This window comes from Terrapene carolina, unplaced genomic scaffold, assembly GCF_002925995.2.
Source record: "Terrapene carolina triunguis isolate 2854851 unplaced genomic scaffold, T_m_triunguis-2.0 Scaffold179, whole genome shotgun sequence".
NCBI classification, from domain to species: Eukaryota; Metazoa; Chordata; order Testudines; family Emydidae; genus Terrapene; species Terrapene triunguis.
This window is the reverse complement of record NW_020664530.1, coordinates 6,010,443-6,029,902: the sequence shown is the minus strand read 5'-3', so window position 1 is coordinate 6,029,902 and position 19,460 is coordinate 6,010,443. Positions and strand designations below refer to the sequence as shown.

The 19,460-nt window shown below is 39.9% G+C and overlaps 1 protein-coding gene across 1 annotated transcript in view; it reads right to left on the bottom strand.

Moving 5' to 3' along the window:
* Positions 1-12,317, bottom strand: part of LOC112113482 (contactin-associated protein-like 2) — a 1,103,244-nt gene extending 1,090,927 nt beyond the window's left edge. The window contains exons 1-2 of the mRNA XM_029912066.1: positions 12,254-12,317; positions 12,064-12,174 (exon numbers count right to left, since the gene is read on the bottom strand). Of these exons, the coding sequence (XP_029767926.1) occupies positions 12,064-12,174; positions 12,254-12,317 (175 nt within the window). The remainder of the gene's footprint in view (positions 1-12,063; positions 12,175-12,253) is intronic.
* Between the last annotated feature and the right edge of the window lie 7,143 nt (positions 12,318-19,460).

The following is a 19,460-nucleotide window of genomic DNA, read 5'->3' as shown; positions in this document are numbered from 1 at the left end:
ACCATCATTGAACTCTCCAGTTAGCATGGCCTGCTGAAAGTTTTTGGGTGAGACGCACCTTTTTTCTTTTTACTCTTATTTAGCTTGGTAAAGTTTAGGAATTAGATTGTGATTTTATCTTTTATTTCTTTGGTAACCAATTCTGACTTTTATGCCTTAACATTTATAATCACCAGGGCCGGCTCTAGGCACCACCAAACCAAGCATGTGCTTGGGGCGGCACATTTTCAAGGGCAGCTTTCTGGCCGTCTTTTTTTTTTTTTTCCTTTTTATGCTTCGGGTGGCAAAAGCCTAGAGCCGGCCCTGGCAGCAGCAGCCCTGGGGCTGCTGCGGTTCGCGCCGCGGGGGAGCAGCGCCCGCACCTTGTGGCTGGGCCGGGCAGGCTCCAAGCAGGGGACTCTCAGGCTGGGGGCTGCCCCTTGGGGCACACGGAGCCGCCTGCAGATGCCGCAGGGCGGCCGCCCCCCCAGCGCCACAGCCGGGGCTGGGTGAAGCGGCCAGAGCCACAAAGTGTCTGCGGCAGGGCGGCCAGAAGCAGCAGCAGGGCCATAGAGGGTGGGGTGCTGCCGTGTGGGGCCCACGTCCCGCTCTCTGGGGCTCCCGCTCCCTCTGGGGCTCCGCTCCCTCCGCTCCCCAGCTCCTCAGCCCCCTGCCGGAGCCATCCCCCAGCTCTGCCCTCCCGGGTCCCGGCCGGTCCTGGAGGCGGAAGCCCTGGCTGGAGGGACCCTGGGCTGAGGCGCGACCCGGGAGCCCTGCTGCTTACCCCGACTCTGCCAGCGCCGGAGGCGAGGGAGGAGCGGGCAGAGTCAGCACTGGTGGGGGGGAGCCCACGGCTGGGGCGGCAGGGGGAGCGGGTGGGGTGGGGGAGAGAGCCCAGCGCTAGGGTGGCAGGGGTGTGTGGGTGGGGTGGGGTGGGGAGGAAGAGCCCAGGGCTGGGGCGGCAGGGGGTGCGGGTAGGGTGGGGGTGAGAGCCCAGGGGTGGGGTGGGGGGCAGCCAAATTTTTTTTTGCTTGGGGCAGCAAAAAACCTAGAGCCGGCCCTGATAATCACTTAAAAATCTATCTTTCTTTAGTTAATAAACTTGTTTGTTTTTTTTATCTAAACCTTTCATTTTGATTGAAGTGTTTGGGGAATTGCTACTCAGGTTATGTTGGGGCATAATCATTTTCTTTGACAAACTATTAATGAGCTTGCTCTGTGCAGTACTGTGCTGGATAGTGTAAGATGCACATTTCTGGGGTGCAAGGCTGGGGCCAAGAATTTGCCGGTGTTACCCTGTATGTAGTTCATGAGTGGCGTAACTTTGCTGGAAAAGTGCATTTTGGAGGTTGGCCCCAACCCTTCTGTGCATATGTTGCTTTTGGCATTAAGGAATGACGTTAGTGCATGCTGCCCCTTTTTAAGTAAGGTGCACTCCACAACCTGTTCTCCCTCCAGTCTCTTGAAAGTTGGCCAATAGAATTAGCATCTTTACTCTTCCAAAACATCTCATTTGAATTTTAGCACCTGATTTGCAAAGATGTTGTAACCTGGCCTCCTTTTGTTCATGTGTATCACTGAACATGCAAACACCTGCAGGAGCCCTTTTCTAGCACTAACATTTGCACATCTTTTGACCAAATCCAACATCCACACGAGCAAGTGATAGAGTTTACGTTCACAAAACCCATTTTGTGTTGAGGAATGCTTCAGAAATCTGTATCCAATAAAATCAATAATTAATACATTTTAATGAAGCATGGAGGGAAGTGTAGATGAGAATGTTTGATGCAATGAAAGCATTCAACTCATCTGCATGTGCAATTTGAGGCAGCAGACTGGTTTATAACCTATGATCGGGGATCCTAGTTTTCCACGATAAAAAAAACCAAAATTCTCCAATTTAAAAAAAACAAAACAAAACATAAAAATCTTTGTTCTTCCATGGTTAAAATGAAGCACTGAATTTTAGTTTCTCTAGCCACTATATATATATATGTATCAGTTAAACACAATGTTTTATTGATAGATTTACAATTTTTAAGCAAGCTCAAAGCCTACCAGTGCCAATCATTAAAATAAAATAAAATAACATTTATAGAAGTACAATTTGTATTTCTTACATATCCAAAATATTTCTGTGTCTGTATTCTATATTTTCAGGGGGGGCGGTTAAATGCACAAAATATAAAGCTCCCGCTGTCAGCTCCAAGACGGGGCTCCCTCTCAGATGAAATCCTATTAAAACACATAGAATCTGTTTGGCCCACACAAGGTTGGGCTAAGGTTTATGTGGCCCTCCTGTGTAATAAGATTGGGTGCCACTGGAACAAGTGATACTGATAACTCAATTTTACTGAAAATAATACTTATGTTTTTATTTTTTCACAAAATTCGCTGTAAAAATGCAAATTCTGCATTTTTCCATGGCAAATGGCTGTCTAGGCTCCCTGCTTATGATTCAACTTATATTTAACATTAATTTATTGTTACACGAAAACTAGGAATGTAGCTAAACCAGTGTGTCTTGAGAGGTGGAGTGAGATAGCAAAAATAGATGCCAAATACCCAGCTGCTTTTTCTTTCAGTGAGTGGATCTCATTAGCAAAAAGCTAATGCGAGCCATGCATAAACTAGTATTAGCCTGTGCTAACATGAGGTCTCATATAGAGTAGAAACTACTTTTCCGCTAATTAACAATGACACGAAGTCATGCAATGAAACTTCTTTGACCTTCGTAGATTAAATCTGCCTTCTTACTAGACAGCTTGATGATTCTTGATTTTCAGTACCGTCTCCAACTATGTGAAATATTTTTCCTTTGCAAATGGCAATCTTGGTCCTGTCCCTGCTGAGTCTATGAAAAAAACTCTAACTTAAATGAGAGCAAGACCAAGCCTTAAAACTCTGCCTCATTTTGTCAATACTGCCAGTGGGTGTTTTTCCCCACCTACAGTGCCAGGCATAATAGGGCATGTGAAAGAATAAGAGAATGGAAAGAGTAAGATAATTTAAACAAATCTATTAGGGATTCACAGTCTAATATGCAACATTGCAACTGGATCCTTGCACATACATGGATCCAGTTGCAAAATCAGTGAAGTAGTTATTAGTTACTTTAAGATCTAAATGTTTTAAAATGTTGAATGTTTATTTTAATATGATATATAAAATAAGCCAATAATGTAATTGAATAGCGTTGTATACAAATAAGTTACAAATGGGAATATTATCACATCCCTAATACATTCACTGGGTTTTGGTGAATAGATATGGTTTGGAGATGCTTCATTCATGGCCTGTTCCTCCAGTCCCACTTTAAACCAACTTTTTCTGTTTCTCTGTGTTTTGAATAATAAGAGTACTTTTTTTTCTCTCTCTGAAAGTTACGACTTACAGGATTGGCATATCCCTGCTGCACATTGGTAGTTTTTTTCTTTTTGCAGCTCTTTTCTCCCTTCACAAAGACAGTTTTGGGGATCATTGCTATGTTCTGGTCAGTTGCTGCTTCTTACTGTAGCTTATTCACACAATAGCTTTTCCTACTGTCTCATTATTTTATCAGCATTTGAAAGGGCCTGTGGTTTTAGACAAGTGGTTAGTGTGAATGTTTTACTTGTGCTTTTAAGCATCACTTTTTTAAAATATGCATTTTTATGACAAGTTTTTCATTAGAACCAGATCGTTGAAGCACAGAAAACAAGCACTGAGGTCAATTGAGTGGCAATCACAACTACATCCAAAACAAAAAGGAATGCAAATGCTCACAGAGCTAAAATGAACTGCATACAAAAAAAAAGCAGATGCGCCTTGTTATTGACTAGAAAGGTGAGGCATAGGCAGAAAGCAGTATACAGCAGGATGTGGAGCAGACAAAAGTGAGACAGAGATATACATAAAAAGTCAAGAATATTTGACCACCACCAAGAATAGCAATGAGGCTTTCACTTCTCTCTGCAACTCAAAACAACTTGTGAATGATGAACTGAGCCTGAAGTGTTTTTGCATTCAAAAAAGGACCACCACAGAGAATGCAAGTTGCTATTGTATGAATGTTTTATTGGTATTAGTATGGGGCTGTATTATTCATAAGTGTCAAAGTGTTTTCATTTGGATTCATTCAGGGTATTAATGGAGCCAAGCTTTTCAAGTATATAAAACAAAAACATTATTTAAAAAAAAATCTCTCTAAAACATTAAGAGTTTTTGCCTATAATGCATGTGGCATACATGGGATGACATTGTGTGGTGCAAAGGTTTTATCAGTATTAATTTGGGATGACCTGTATAATTCACTAATGGATTTTCCACTCATGAATAATATGGCTATTCCTGATAATAATTATAGAGGTTGTTGGAATCATCTTTGAAAAGGGAACTCTATCCACCACCCTAAAATCATGCCACAGTGTACCAAGTCCTCAAGAAACCATAACCTGATCCAGTGAACCTTGCCAAATATTCCCCAGTATAGAACATCCCGTTTTTAGAAAGGTAATTGAAAATAAATATAAAAGTGACCTATGACTACATCTGTCCATGGCCAAAATCCGCTCTGTTGAGCTTTAGACCAGGACATAGAACAGTGCTGATTGCACTAATGGTTAACTTCTTTGGGCAGGGAGAAAACATTCATGCTCATTTTATTTCATACTCCTTTTATTGGTTCTATCTATAATATTTGATATATTTATTATATAGGATTGTCATAGAGCAAGAGTCAATAAAAAAAACCCACTGATTGCTCCAATATTTTCAGGCCATTCAGTAATGCACAGAACTTCTTCTCCGCCATCAGGACATTCACTTGTGGAGTCCCATCAGCCTCTTTTATTTCCCTCACGCTATTTGTCATCTGTATGAAGCATCAGAGGGAAGTTGTGACACATGAATACATATGCCAGAAGCTTCTTGATGAAAGCCAGCTCTATATTTCATTTATTCAGTGATAAGAACTCTATCATTCAGCTGTCCCAGTGCCTGGATAAAAGGCAGCATGAGAACCCAGGCAACAGTGATGTATTGGTGGTAAGAGTTTGCAGAGTTAACCACAACCACCACAAGCTCACCCCTTTATCAAAGGAGTCTTCCCACAGATCATCAGTTTGGCTCACAGCTGTGGAGAGAGCTTCTGGATTCGTCACTGCTGCTGGATATTCAAACTAGCTACAGTGGCCAAAAAAATACCTCCTTCCTTCTGCTGCTGCTCAGAAGATAATCCCCCCACTGATCCAAAAGTGCACCTCTGACCTCCTCATTTACACAGTCTACTGGGATTATGTCCAATGTTCCAACCCTTCAAGTAGCTTCTGAGAGTTGCCAATTACATTACATTAGCTACATTAGTTAAAACAAGCCACAAAGGAGGTTTCTTTCTTTGCCTGAAAAGTGGACTTTCTTCCCTAAATTAAAATACTTTTAGGTACAAGATGTGCAGCATTAATTTTTGTGCCAGTGACAAGTTTAAGGTCTAAAAGCTTGGGAACTGTCAAGGATAGATAATATGCCTTATGTCAGTGGTATTCTGTGAATCTTTTTTTACAATGGGATGCAGCCCATTGATTCTATTCATAGCAGGTCATGAGTTATCAGACTTTATAACCTTGACACTGTCTATATGAAAGCTATTGTAGGTAATTTTTGAGGGTTCTAAAATGAATTACAGTAGTTAACATTTTTCTTTTCCTTGATGCCTCCTACTTAGAATGTTACTAAGGCACGTTAATTTTACAGGAGAAAGAATATGAGAAAATGGTATCAATAATTTTTTTAAGAACTCTGAAAGCTTTCTTATTCCCCCCCCCCCCTTGGCAAAATAGGTGTCAAAATATGTGATGGTGCAGTGCAAAAGTTTTATCGTCACCTTTATGGCATGGTTGACAATTATGCCAATCACGTGTTGATTAACAATTAAATCTTTATGACATATCATCATGTTTTCTTATATCTCTCTCTGTATTTTACACTACACATTAGACATATGTATACACACATTTTTTTTAAAAAAATACCGAGAAGTGCAAATTTGTACAGGTATAGCACACAGCAGATTACTGACAGAGAAAAAAAATATACAAAACTAGAGGCTTCCAGGATCAGTAATATTGGAATTCAGAGGTTATGGCTAAAGAGTAGGATTTAATTTGATAATTAAACAAACAACCAAAAAACCCAAGAATCATGTTTTTCTCTCCAAGGTCCTTTTATCTCCAGAATTAACAATTTAGGTTTATATCTTAAGAAACTGTGTCCTTGCAAACACTGAATGGCCTGTATTCATAATCTTCTTCAATTGCCAAGTTAAAAAAAGCACCCAAGAATCTTTTCCCTTAGTGATAAATCCCCTTTGTTAATAAAACTACAGTATATAAATATTGGATTATGGACAAAGCTGTAACATAAATGGACACCGCCTAGTAGTTTAGTGTCACAATGTGACTCACTTTCAAAGTGATAATTTCACAGATTATGTCCTCTACAAGTACCAAATTCATGCTAATGTAAGCAGGTGCAACTTCATATAAAGCTAGTAAAGTTACAGCCATGTATGCCAGCTGTGAATGGCATCACAAAGGGTATATAAAGTGTTTAACACAATGTGAATGAAAAGTAGTCACAAATACAAACCGCACATTACATGGCATAAATGTAAATGGCTGTATTTTGGGGGCAAAAGGTAGTGACACATACAAATGAAAGGGAATAGCAAAATGTCTCTCTTTAAATAACACTTTCATATTGAAGGGTAGTGGTGAATTCTAGCACAAAGGGCACAAGAAAGCACACTCCGTTTTTGTATATTAGGTCCAAAGAAAACAGGGAGGTCATGTGGAAGTATCTTTATCTCACGTCATCCTCTCTTCCAAAATGTAAAGACAAGCTTTAAGATGGAAATCTATTTAGAGGGTATTAGTAGAGCATATCAAGGAGTGAATCTATTTCTGCTGACTTTAGAATTGTTCATAAATGTGATTTACTTCTGTCTTCTCATTCATAACTACATCACCCAATGATACCATTTTCAAGAGCCAACTGATTGAAAATGCTATATAATTTGATTTTTTGTTTGTTTGTTTTTTTGTAACTTGTAAAGCAGCAGTTTTGTGGGCACAGGTTCTAGATTTACAAAGATTTTATCTGGTCTAACAATGGGCTTGTCAATCTAGCAGAGAAAGGTATCACATGATCCAATGGCTGGAAGTTGAAGCTAGACAAATTCAGACTGGAAATAACACATACATTTTTAATGGTGAGAGTAATTAACCACTGGAACAACTTACCAAAGGTCTTGATGCACTCTCCATCTCACTGGATTTTTAAATCAAGACTGGACGTTTTCCTGAAAGATCTGCCCTAGGAAATTTTCTGGGGAAGACCTATGGCCTATGTTATACAGGAGGACAGACTGGGTGATCACAATGGTTCCTTTTGGCCTTGCCAGCTCCATTGGTCACTGCCTGGGATACGAGACTTTGTATCACCCATCCCCACCTGTGTGTGTCCTTTTCCTTCCCACCTTATTTCTGCTCTTTCCTATCCCTCTCCTTTTTCCTTCTGTCTAATAAAAGTCTGATTTAGCTGGCCATGTTTTGCTACATTGAGCCTGTGACTAAAGAGGTAGTTAAAAGCAATGCCCCAAATAGTGTGATGCTGGTATGAGTTTGCCAGGTCTTGGAGTGGTTAATAAGACCATGTGCTATGCCTGTGTTTCTCCTGCAGTGAGGCCGCAAATAAGAGTCAACACCAGAGACAGAAGTTACATTTTCTCCCTTTGCATTTTTTTTTGATCCCCTTTTATGCATTTGTCTTGTTTTTTCTTCTAAGCGGCCTGGAACGGGGAACTGCAGCCAATGGGAGCTGTGGGAGTGGTGCATCCAGGCAGGAGCAGCATGTGGAGACACGTGTCCCCCCAGGGGCTGCAGGGCATGCTGGCTGCTTCTGGGAGCGGTACTGGGCTGGGGCCAGTGCAGGCAGGGAGCCTGCCTTAGCCTCGCTGCGCCACCTACCGGGAGACGTTCGAGGTAAGTGCCACCCAGCGGGAGCCTGCACCCCAACCCCAAGCCCTGAACCCCCTCCTGGAGCCTGTACCTCATACTCCCTCCTGCACCCAAATCCCCTCCCACACCCCAACCCCCTGTCCTAGCCCTGACCCACTTCCCAGCACCCTGTACCCACTCCTGCACCCCAACATTCTGCCCCAGCCAGGAGCCCCCACCTGCACCCAAACTCCCTCTAAAGACAGATAATGTAAGTAATAGGGGAGTGGAAGGGTGTAATACTAGAGTGTGCTGGGTTCTAGGAGACTCTGAAAGGTGTCTCGGAGGTTTGAGTTTTCAGATTCAAATGTCCAGCTAAATTTAGAGTGATGGGTTTAATCACATCGCTCTGAAGAATACTGCAAGCTCCAGTTCACAAATCCCTTCCCGAACCAAGCCTTGCAGAGCCCTAACACTTATGCATGAAACTTCCCTGAGTATTAAGAAAAACAAAATTTCCTAAGCATACATCCAGGTAGCTTAGGGTTCAGCCTGATGCTATTAGAGTGAATGGCAGACTTAATTCCACTTGCCTGGACTACAGCATATTTTAAGGCACACTATTAAACAGAGTTGCATGTTGTCAGGTGAAAACTTCACATTGGTTTAGATATTTTGAAGATAGAACTCATATTAATACTGAAAATTCAGCACTACAAAGTAGGTTGAGTTCAACTTTTATGGGGCTGGAGTTTAATATTTTCAAGTGCATGTTTCCTTATTTTAAAGTATTTTTTGTTTTTGTCTCTTTCGATGTAATGACTCAGCAAGAGAAGATATCTTCTTCTAGATGGTGCAGTTGCCTGGGAAGCCCCATTTCTCAGTAATGGTACTATGAAGTAACAAATATCTGTATTTCTTTACAGTTAATTTGATTAGTGATAGCCCTAATTCCATGATGTTATAAAATAATTCAGCATAACAACAGAGTTATTTCCCCTTAGCTATAGAAATAGAAACAGAAAGAGAGCTAGTCAGCCTCTCATTTACACTGGTGTAAATCAGGAATTGTTTCAATACCACCAGTGAAAGGGAGAATAGAATTAGGTACTGTATATGTATAAACTGAAGTTTGAAACGGGGATAGTCTTAGACTAGTACATCTCTTGAAAGAAGGAAGGATAACAGTCCTAAGCAATTGCCATTTGAGCGAAGAGATGCCAGAAGGGTAATATTCAAGTGACCCTATATAGTGGAAATTAAACAGTTTGTTCACTAATGACAGTACTATAGACCCATATCGCTAAAAAGTAGCATTGACATTACAAGATCCCTGCACTGAGGAGCTTAAAAGGGTTGGGAAAGGGAGGATAAATCTAATTAAAAGGAAAAGTTAAATACTAACAGGTCCATTTCTTCTCTCACAACAGGGTAAATCAAAGAGAAATGATTAAAATAAAAGGAAATGCACCAGTGTAAAACAAGTATAAGAACCTACTTCTATCCATCGTACTCATGTTAAGTTGTACTGCTCAAGTAGTCTCATGGATTTACTTGCTTTACATTGAAATCAATGGGCCTACTTGAGGAGCTGGGTGCAAAAGGGGTAGCAGAAACAGGGCCTAAGTGAGAAGAGAATAAAGTCCAAAGTATATTTAGAATAAAACATTGCATTACATAACCTATAGAACATTTCAAAGTTCTTTGCAAATGTTAATTAAGCCACACAACACCTCTGTGAAGAAGGCAGCAAGACATTTTAGATGCAGGTTTCAACACAAAGGATATAAGTGATTCATTAAAGGGCATTTAATATAGCAAATTAAAGGCAGATTCTGAAGTAGAAAACTCAGGACTTGTCTCAGATCTATAGAAAACACTGTTTACTGTAATTTAGACTCCTCTTCTACATTTCCCCAGTAACAAACATGATAAAAGAAGAAGAATTTCTAATCATTCTACATATATCCTGAAATGTTTTTCCACTGAGAGGTACATGACACTTAGGCCTAAATCTTCTCTTTTTTTATGTTTGAGGTGGTGTGACAATCAGGGTCCAGATGCCCCAAATGGAGAACAGGAGGTCTGCACCCCAAAGAATAAGCAATTGAATCAACTGGTTTTATACGTTGTTACTGTGTATAAATATATGTCAAGTAAAGTCTTTTATGAAAGTTTGTCATTTTCTGAACTTGATGGTGATTAGGAGATATGTATACAGATTTGGGGTATAAATATAAGTACGTATAAAAAATTGGAACTGTGGTGCAACTACAGCATCATCTCACAACAGGGAGTGAAGCAATCAAGCAGGGAGGGGCACCTTCCAGGCTAGTTTTTACACAAAACCATTTTCAAGCATATAACCATCGTCCAGCCAGGCAGACACACAAGAACATAAGAATGGCCATACCGGGTCAGACCAACGGTCCTTCTAGCCTAGTATCCTCTCTTCCGACAATGACCAATGCCTGAAATGGGCGGCGGGTATAATAGGCCAGGGGAGGCTCTGCCTCCCCTAGCACAGGTGCTGCCATGGGACCCCAGTTGCTGAGGAAATTTTTGCCTTTTATTATGCCCCATGCAGGTATTATGCCCCATGCAGGTTCCGGGGCAGCTGAAGAGGCACTATGTACTATTCAGTTTCTTGGGTTCATTAGTAATCTCCCTGGACTCCAGGGAGATTCCAGATAAACCCGGTATGCTGTCTGAGTAACACATAATGCCTCCTCAGCCACTCTGGAACCTGCATGGGGCATCAGGGCTTTGGCCACGGAGGGGGTCTTGGGGCTCCGGCTATGGAGGGGTGGCCAGGGGGCTTGGGCCATGGGGGGAGCGGAAGGAATGGAGCCAGGGGCTAGCCTCCCCAAAATGGGGCTCCACCATAATGCCAGATGCTTCAAAGGGAGTGAACAAAACAGGGCAGTCAGAGTATTAGGGACACCCAGAGCATGGAGTTGCATCCCTTACCATCTTGGCTAATAGCCATTGATGGACCTATCCTCTAGGAACTTATCTAGTTCCTTTTTAACCCGGTTATAAGTCTTGGCCTTCACAAAACCCCTGGCAACGGGTTCCACAGGCTGACTGTGTGTTATATGAAAAAGTACTCCTTATGTTTGTTTTAAACCTTCTACTTATTAATTTCTTCAAGTGACTCGTGGTTCTTGTGTTTTGTGAAGGGGTAAATAACACTCCTCTATTCACCTTCTCCACATCATTCATGATTTTATAGACCTCTATCATATTGCCTTTCAGTCCTCTCTTTTCCAAGGTGAACAGCCCCAGTCTTTTTAATCTCTCCTCACATGGAAGATGTTCCACACACCTAATCATTTTTGTTGCCTTTCTTTGCACCTTTTCCAACTCTATCTTTTTTTCAGATGGAGCAACCAGAACTGCACACAATATTCAAACTGTGGCCTTTTCCATCTTATCTATCCCTTTCCTAATGGTTCCTAACATTCTGTTAGCTTTTTTAATTGCCACTGCACATTGAGTAGATGTTTTCAGAGAGCTATTCATGAAGGCTCCATGATCTCTTTCTTGAGTGGTAACAGCTAATTCAGACCCCATCATTTTGGATGTATAGCTCGGATTATGTTTTCCAATGTGCATTACTTTGCACTTATCAACATTGAATTTTATCTGCCATTTTGTTGCCCAGTCACCTAGTTTTCTGAGATCTTTTTATAACTCTTTGCAGTCAGATTTGGACTTAACTTCCTTGAATAATTTTGTATTGTCTGCAAACTTTGCTGCCCTACTGTTTATGCCCTTTTCCAGATCATTTATCAATCTGTTGAACAGCAGTGGTCCCAGTATAGTTCCTTGGGGCACTCTGCTATTTACCACTTTCCATTATGAAAGATGATAATTATTCCTACCCTTTGTTTCCTACCTTTTAACCAGTTACTGATCTATGAGAGGCCCTCTTATCCCATGACTGCTTACTTAGCTTAAGAGACTTTGGTGAAGAAACCTGTTTAAAGGTGGACCACTAAAATTAATAGAATGACTTTGAAATTGAAAAGAAAACCCCAGTCTAGGGGTTAGTGTATAGTGTTTGCTGTAAGTATATGAATGTTGGGAAGGAGAGATCTCTTACCTCCTCTTTTGTTTAGCTTTGCATACCCTGGTGAATAGCTACTAGTCATAGATGATGAACTGCTGAAGGAGGAGTGGGATAATGCTGAGACCAGTGGCTCATCACATTTTTCTGAAATACAAAGAAAAGAAATACATTTATTTCCACATTGCTGTTTAAATGTGTCAGACACACTAAAAAGAACCTATACCTTGGATATCTTTTCTAGTTGCTTGTGTGGCGCTCATGACAAGAGTATCTGAGAGCATCACCATTGCATTCTAGACTCTGGAGTGGTACGGAAGTACTATCATCCCCATGTTGCAGAGGAGGAAATGAGGCACAGGCAATCTACTAGTGATAGTGTCCTAGCCACTTGGATGTCCTTCCTCTCATTAAGAATGCATAAATTAAAAAAATACCCTACTGCATTTGAAGTATCTTTTAGCAAGATAAAATAAAGGCAGTAAACATAATTATAGCAACTATCAGATTAATAGAGGACAATATGTGCACTTTCAATACTTGATCAAGATGTTAATACAGTAACCTGACTGACAATTTTATTCATAATTTATCAAAGAAAATAATTAATTTGTAATCTATGTATAACTACAGATTGCAGATGCAGTGAAAAAAAATTGGAAAGATAAGGGATATAATATGTCTTTTTTTAAGTAATCTTTATAATCCTTTCAAGCACTATTTATCTATTTTGCATAAGATAAAGAAGGTTAACTTGGTGTTATTGTCCAAGATGGAGAAAAAAAAACAATCAGAATTTCTACTTTGTATAACAAAGAAGAGAGTTTAAAACAAAATCCTTTCCTATTGTTGGATCAAATTATGTAAGTAAAGGTGGAAATGATTGGCTTTAGATATCTCAGTTGCTTAGAACAATTAATATGCAGACCTTTATTCTAGTTTCTCTCATATTTCACATTCGCACAGAAATATATGAGTTTTAATACTCTCTACATCTTAGGTACAACCTCACTACAGAGAAATTAAAAATAACTACTCCAAACAATTCAGATAATTGTTTTAATGCACACACCCAGCAGAGGCTCTGCTATAAAGGTAAAACATCTCCTGTTTACATGAATACAGAAAGTTAGCTCAATCCCAGATGGGCAGCACCTCTACCACAAAAGCACAGCACTTAATTTTTGTCCAATTAGAAGACCATGATCGGGGAGAGGCTAAGAATGGTTCTTGCATGTAGAATGAATTAACTGTAACCTCAAGAGAGGGTGTTTACTATGGGTCAAGTAGAGATCATGAGTGAGGTAAGTCATTTATAATGATTCTGGTCTACTAATATTTCCAGTCACAAATAGTTTCTCCCTTTCTCTTTCTGAATAAACCAAACGTATATCTCTATATAATGCAAAAAATGTAAAGAGTTCCACAACTATGAAACAAAACAACAAAACAGAAGGGGATTCTGATTCAAGCTAATTAGTATTCTGATATTTAACAGTCTAATTTATATGCCCTCACAAATTAGCTATGGTTAGTTAAGAAAGAAGGGGGGGAAAGAATATATTTCATACTATCATAGAAATATAGGCAAACACTAGATAAAAGGACAACTGTTAATTGTTCTAATGACTATAAAGCACATAATTTCTATCTTTAATGACATAATTGGGTTTAGCCAAATTGAAAGAGGGGGAGATTTGTTTTAAATTCTATTTGTTCATTTTACAAAACAGAACTTTTGATTTTTGCTGTTGTTTTAGCCCCTAATTACACAACAGAATGCAGACAGACAGATCTCTGCATTGTTTCAGAGTGAAGTTCCAGACACACACAGAGGTATGCCCAACGCACATCTCATTTCAAGATCAGGGCCTCAGGGACTAATATAGACCTTAATTAATGGAGTTGATTTGTGTGGGGAACTCAAGTTACTTGAACAATCATCATAATGGACATTTTTCACATGAAAAGTACAGTTTAGGCCCCAAATCTATTTATTGAAAAATATTTTTTGTTGTTGAAAAGTCAATTAAAATTTAGAAAACAAAAATTAGACATGCTAACCATTTTTTTCATAAATAGGTGCATAGACTTATGCTAAGTCTATATTTAGATGCTGTAATAAATGGCCTGATTTAAAAAGTGCTGGACACTCATTCGCTGACACTGGCTTTTAAGAATATATTGGCCTATGTAGAAACTGCTGGTGGCTCAGCACTTTTGAAAATCAAGCCACATTCATGCTTAAATGTGGATGTAGGAGTCTAACTTGCAAGTCCTATTTTTTTTTTTTAAATCTTGGCCTACATCAGGGGTCTCAAACATGTGGCCCATGGAGTTATTTGCTGCGGCCCGCCAAGCTCCCTGCCCCCCTTCCCGAGCTACCAAGCTCCCCTCACCCGCCGCCCCCGCTCCTCCCCCAGCGCGCCACGTCCCCGCTCCTCTGCCTACCTCCAGATGCTTAGAGCTTTCCAGGAGGGAGGGGGGAGCTGTGTGCTCAGGGGAGGAGGCGGAGAAGAGGTGGGGCAGGGGTGGGGATTTGGGAAAGGGGTTGGAATAGGGGCGGGGAAGAGGTGGGAAGAGGCGGGGTCTCATGGAAGGGATGGAGTGGGGGCAGGGCTGGGGGCGCGAGGGAGGGGCTTTTATATCTTTATATGAAAAGGTGTCAGTGATGTGGCCCTCTGGCCAATGTACTAGTCCTCATGTGGCCCTCGTGGTGATTTGAGTTTGCGATCCCTGGCTTACATGGTGGTCTCATTGAATCCTGAACAGTGGCATCACAATAGCACATGAGAACTGGAATGAGCACTGGTTCAACTGCTCATTATAAATATTATTAAAAACTTAGACTTTTTCCCCTACTGAGTTATTCATAAACAGGACATTTTCTAATGTATTTAGTAATTGTAAGTATTTGTCAAGTAGTTTGGATAAATAATTTTTGACCTATAGCTTGTTTGCAAAATTGTTTATTTCAACAGTTCATTTTAGTGCTATGTGGCTAGCCATGTAAGTCATAGGACATTATCTCTGTTCCCTGGTTGGATGGTTCAAACATCTTCAGAAGCATATTTAATGACAAAGTGCAACTACGAAATAAACTTCCAGGACAAATTTTTGGCTACTAATCAATAATAAACAAGATCCAAAGTCTTTGAATATTGAATACTCACTATTAATGAATATTATGATTACATTGTGAGTTGACCTTGTGACTTTAATTCACAAAACGTTTCATGCATCGGGGCTCTGTTTTCAATTTAGTTTCTTATCTTACACTACTTGACCAAGTCGTCTAGAAACTAATTACAAACCAAAAGTTAAATTGGCCGATCAGTTACAATGGATGACAAATAAATAAATAAAGGGGTTTTTTTGGTTTGGTGTAGGTATTAGTAATAAGGGTGTGTGTGTGTGTGTGTGTGCGCGCGCGTGTGTGTGTGTGAGAGAGAGAGAGAGAAAGAAACTTAGACTTGTTTTTATCTTGTCAGTGCTCCTTCTGGATAAATACCATATACCATATTGCTTAGGAATCAACACACCTATTTTACAAACCTCTCAGAAAGTTGCACTTCCTACTTTATCTCATCTACACTAGGAATGAATGATCAACTGATGTAAGCACAGAAGAAAAGCTTTATTATGATGAGGATGCTATATGGTGTCTGATCCTTCATTCCTTGCACATTCAGACCTCCTATTAGACAAAGGTTATATTGAAGAATGTGTTTTTTTTTAATATCTTTTTATCATCAAATTCTTAACATCATGTGCCTTTTCTCTGTATTTCCACATTTTCTGGACCATAAACCCTTTTATGCAATATTTCCTCCGAGGAAATAAATGCCTGCATCTTGATAGAAAAAAAAAAAGTAGGAATGAGAAAATCTATTTATAAAGTACATTAACAAAATACAATAGATCTCTCTAGTGTCAGAACTAGATAGAGATCATTGAACATAATGGGAGGCTATGGGTAGATTCTTAAGAATATTTGTGGAATGAAGAATTTATCCTGATGGCACATTGAAAAATATGAAAAAAGGTAAAGTGGGACATTTCGACCGAGTCCTTCTTTCCAACAATTATCTATATGGGAAACCTAAAACTGGATTTTAGGCAAGCTGTTCAGAGACAGCACTCTACAGCTGAAAGAGATGGCTCCACAGAACAGGTGCTGATCAGAAGCTCTGTTCTCTCACCAATTCTGGTAGCCAATGAGAAGATCATAACGTATAAGGGCTTCTCCTCCCATTTGGAAATGTCCATTACCGCTATTGCACTTTAAATAAATCAAAAGAAAAATATATAAACATGATTAGAAATGGTGCTAGTATTGAAATCACTGTCCCTTGTATGTGTTGTCCATGTGGGCACCTCACATATTCTCTCCCAAAAGAGCAAAGGAATGAAATAAGGAAGCTGAAAATAAAATTGGGCCCCTGTAAGCAGTGCCATGGCAACATATTCCAGGCCTGGTTTGAAGACTAAAATCTGCCCTCTACTGCGAAAAACAAAAACAAAGAAACTTGCAGTCACTACTAAGTATTTGTACAAAGGGAGCCTTCTCTGAAGCACTGTCATTAATCAGCTGAACCCAGTATTATCTACCTTGCTTTCCAGTTCTCTCTCTCTCTCTCTCAAAACAAACACAACCAACAACAAAACACAAACCAGATCACATAACATTTCCTGCCATATGGACTTTCTTAGATAGGTCTGGGTTAATTTTAGCTTTCTGAAAAACTCCCTTCATTAGCAGACACAGACACTGAAAGACAGCAAAAAATAGTCAGTGCTGGGTCTGTGCTAGGAAAACTCGCAGCTAAAGACCTTTTCTGAATGAAGCAAAAAACTGGCAAAGAAATCAGTTTTGCTCTTAAAAGGCTCAGAGTAGCTGCTTACTAAGTTTCAAGCATGCCTCTTTGGATAAGTCTACACAAGAAGCCTTGGATATTGTTAGGGTCCTATGCAGAAGAAAAAGTGAGAAATAAACCTCTTCTCCCTGCAAAAATAAACAAACAAACAAAATAATCCAGGGCCCTTTATGGGCCTAGGCCAGGGATTCTCAAACTGGGGGTCAGGACCCCTCAGTGGATCGCGAGGTTATTCCGGGGGGGGGGGGGTGGGTTGTGATCTGTCAGCCTCCACCCCAAACCCTGCTTTCCCTTCAGTATTTATAATGGTGTTAAATATATAAAACGTGTTTTTAATTTATAAGGGAGGTCGCACTCAGGGGCTTGCTATGTGAAAGGGGTCACCAGTACAAAAGTTTGAGAACCACTGGCCTAAGCCCTCTTCCAGAGGAACTGTTTAACTCCCTTTGCATGTCCCTGCCTGTAGGTCAATAATTTAGATATCCATCTTGTGAATATAATGGCTATTTTAATCACTAGCCTTTCACCAACATGCCACATGTGATGCATATGCACTTCATATACTTTGAGGCTACAGCCTGGCTTTTGCACTGGCTTGAAATGGCCAGGATTGGGAACAAGTCGAGTAAATGATGTAGATTTCCTCTGGTGGTGTTGTATGTTCGCCAACATGCACTTTTCAACTATATCAATTTTTAATACTTATCTTGGGGGAGCATCTCATAAGCAGAAAAAGAAACCGCAAAAGATCTCACTTTCATGTTGACAAAAAAATCGCTCTCATTTAAAAATCTCTCTTTATGTTAAAAAGCTCCCCTAAGTGAATTTGTGAGTTAAAAGGAAGGGTTCTATTTTAAATTAATAGACTGCTAAAATGCTATTAAAATTGCTTTAATAACTTATGATAGTATATAGCCCAAAAGAATTAAAATTAAAAGATTGCTTATGTAGGGCAAGCTAACATTTCTAAACCTGTATGAGATTTCTACGATAGATAGATAGATAGATCGATAGATACAGGATCATTTAGCCTAACTTCATAGCCAGAAACCGTGTGATGCCATAGCGGGGACAAATCGAGGAACCGTAGTTTACAGTTTTCACTGTTTTCTGCAGAATCCAATCTTTCACTTACTAAAACCAGAATCATAATCCTTTCTGATACAGATATACAGTAGTCTTCCCCATTTAAGTCAATGTACTGTGCCCTGTTAATCAATTACAGAACACTGCCTCCAGCCAGAAATAGCAGCAACAAAGGAATAAACTCTACCCCACACCATTTATATCAGAGATGTGTTAATGCCAAAGACAGCTTGGGACTGTTTAAATGTTAACATTATGAAGCAAGAGCAGTCTTCTTCTCTACTCCATTTTGTCCTGATAGCCTTGGCAACAAGAGCTTCTGCCACCATAATAGGTACAATGCAACTTCAATTGCACTTACATTCCAGTTCTGAGGAAAGAGAGAGTGTTTTTTTTCCAAAAGGGCTCCTTTATATGGGCGGAAAATTTTATGCTCTGCTCTTTACCATGGGTGAAATTCACCCCCATGCAGAAAACAAACACAAATCCTGTGCACCACTTAAGGAGCAAAAATCCTGTCACCACTGAAGTCATTGATAAAACGACTTCAATGGGGCTAGGATTTTATTCAAGACCTCTGAAATTTCATTGGGTTTGGAGTTCCACCTGAAACACTGATTGAACCTGTAATTTTGTTTAACTAAAGATTACAGGTTCAATCAGTGAACTGGTGATTAAAACCACCAGTCTTCAAGTGCCTTGGCGTGACCACATCTACACTGGACTTGAACCTGACACATTCTGCATTCATTTGGTAAGGCTAGGAACATTGATCAGAGATGGACATGGATTTTATTGTTATTCCTGCATATCTGTAAACATTTTGAAGTTGCTGTTCTTTTGTGGATTTTAACTTTGAACTCAAAGGATGAGAAAGATTACAAAGCTAGGACTGCTCTAAATTATGCAAGAGGCCTGCATTCTTCAGCACTCTGGTGCTGCAAAATGGAAATTCTGCATTGACTACAAATAAATGTAATAGGGGTTCTTTCTGTGGCAAATTCTAGGACTGTGAAATAACTGAGATGACGGGGCAAAAAAATACACAGGATTTTTCCAATATGGCCACTGCTCACACTTCCACTTGAAAATGTCCATGAATGTGCTCAATGCGATTTTTTACCTGTACATTAACAATTAGATTCCAACGTGGTTCATTTGAACCCAAACTTTTTTGAACTTCAGGGACTGTGAGAATCCATGCAAACCATACATAAAGACCTGCCAGACACTTTGAACTAATTTTAGAAAGGTTCAGATAGCTCTTTTGGATTGACCAGATTCTTGTGATACATACTGATAACTGAATGGAAGTCTGCAGAAGTAAATTTCCAATGTAAATGACTCACTATCCCTCCCTTGATATTTTTAATTGAATGCATTTTTTTTTTTTTTTAGATGTCTCCAATTTTTGACATGATTCATTGTTTCAGTGCACTTTTTAAAACCTGGCAAACTGAAGCAATGAGC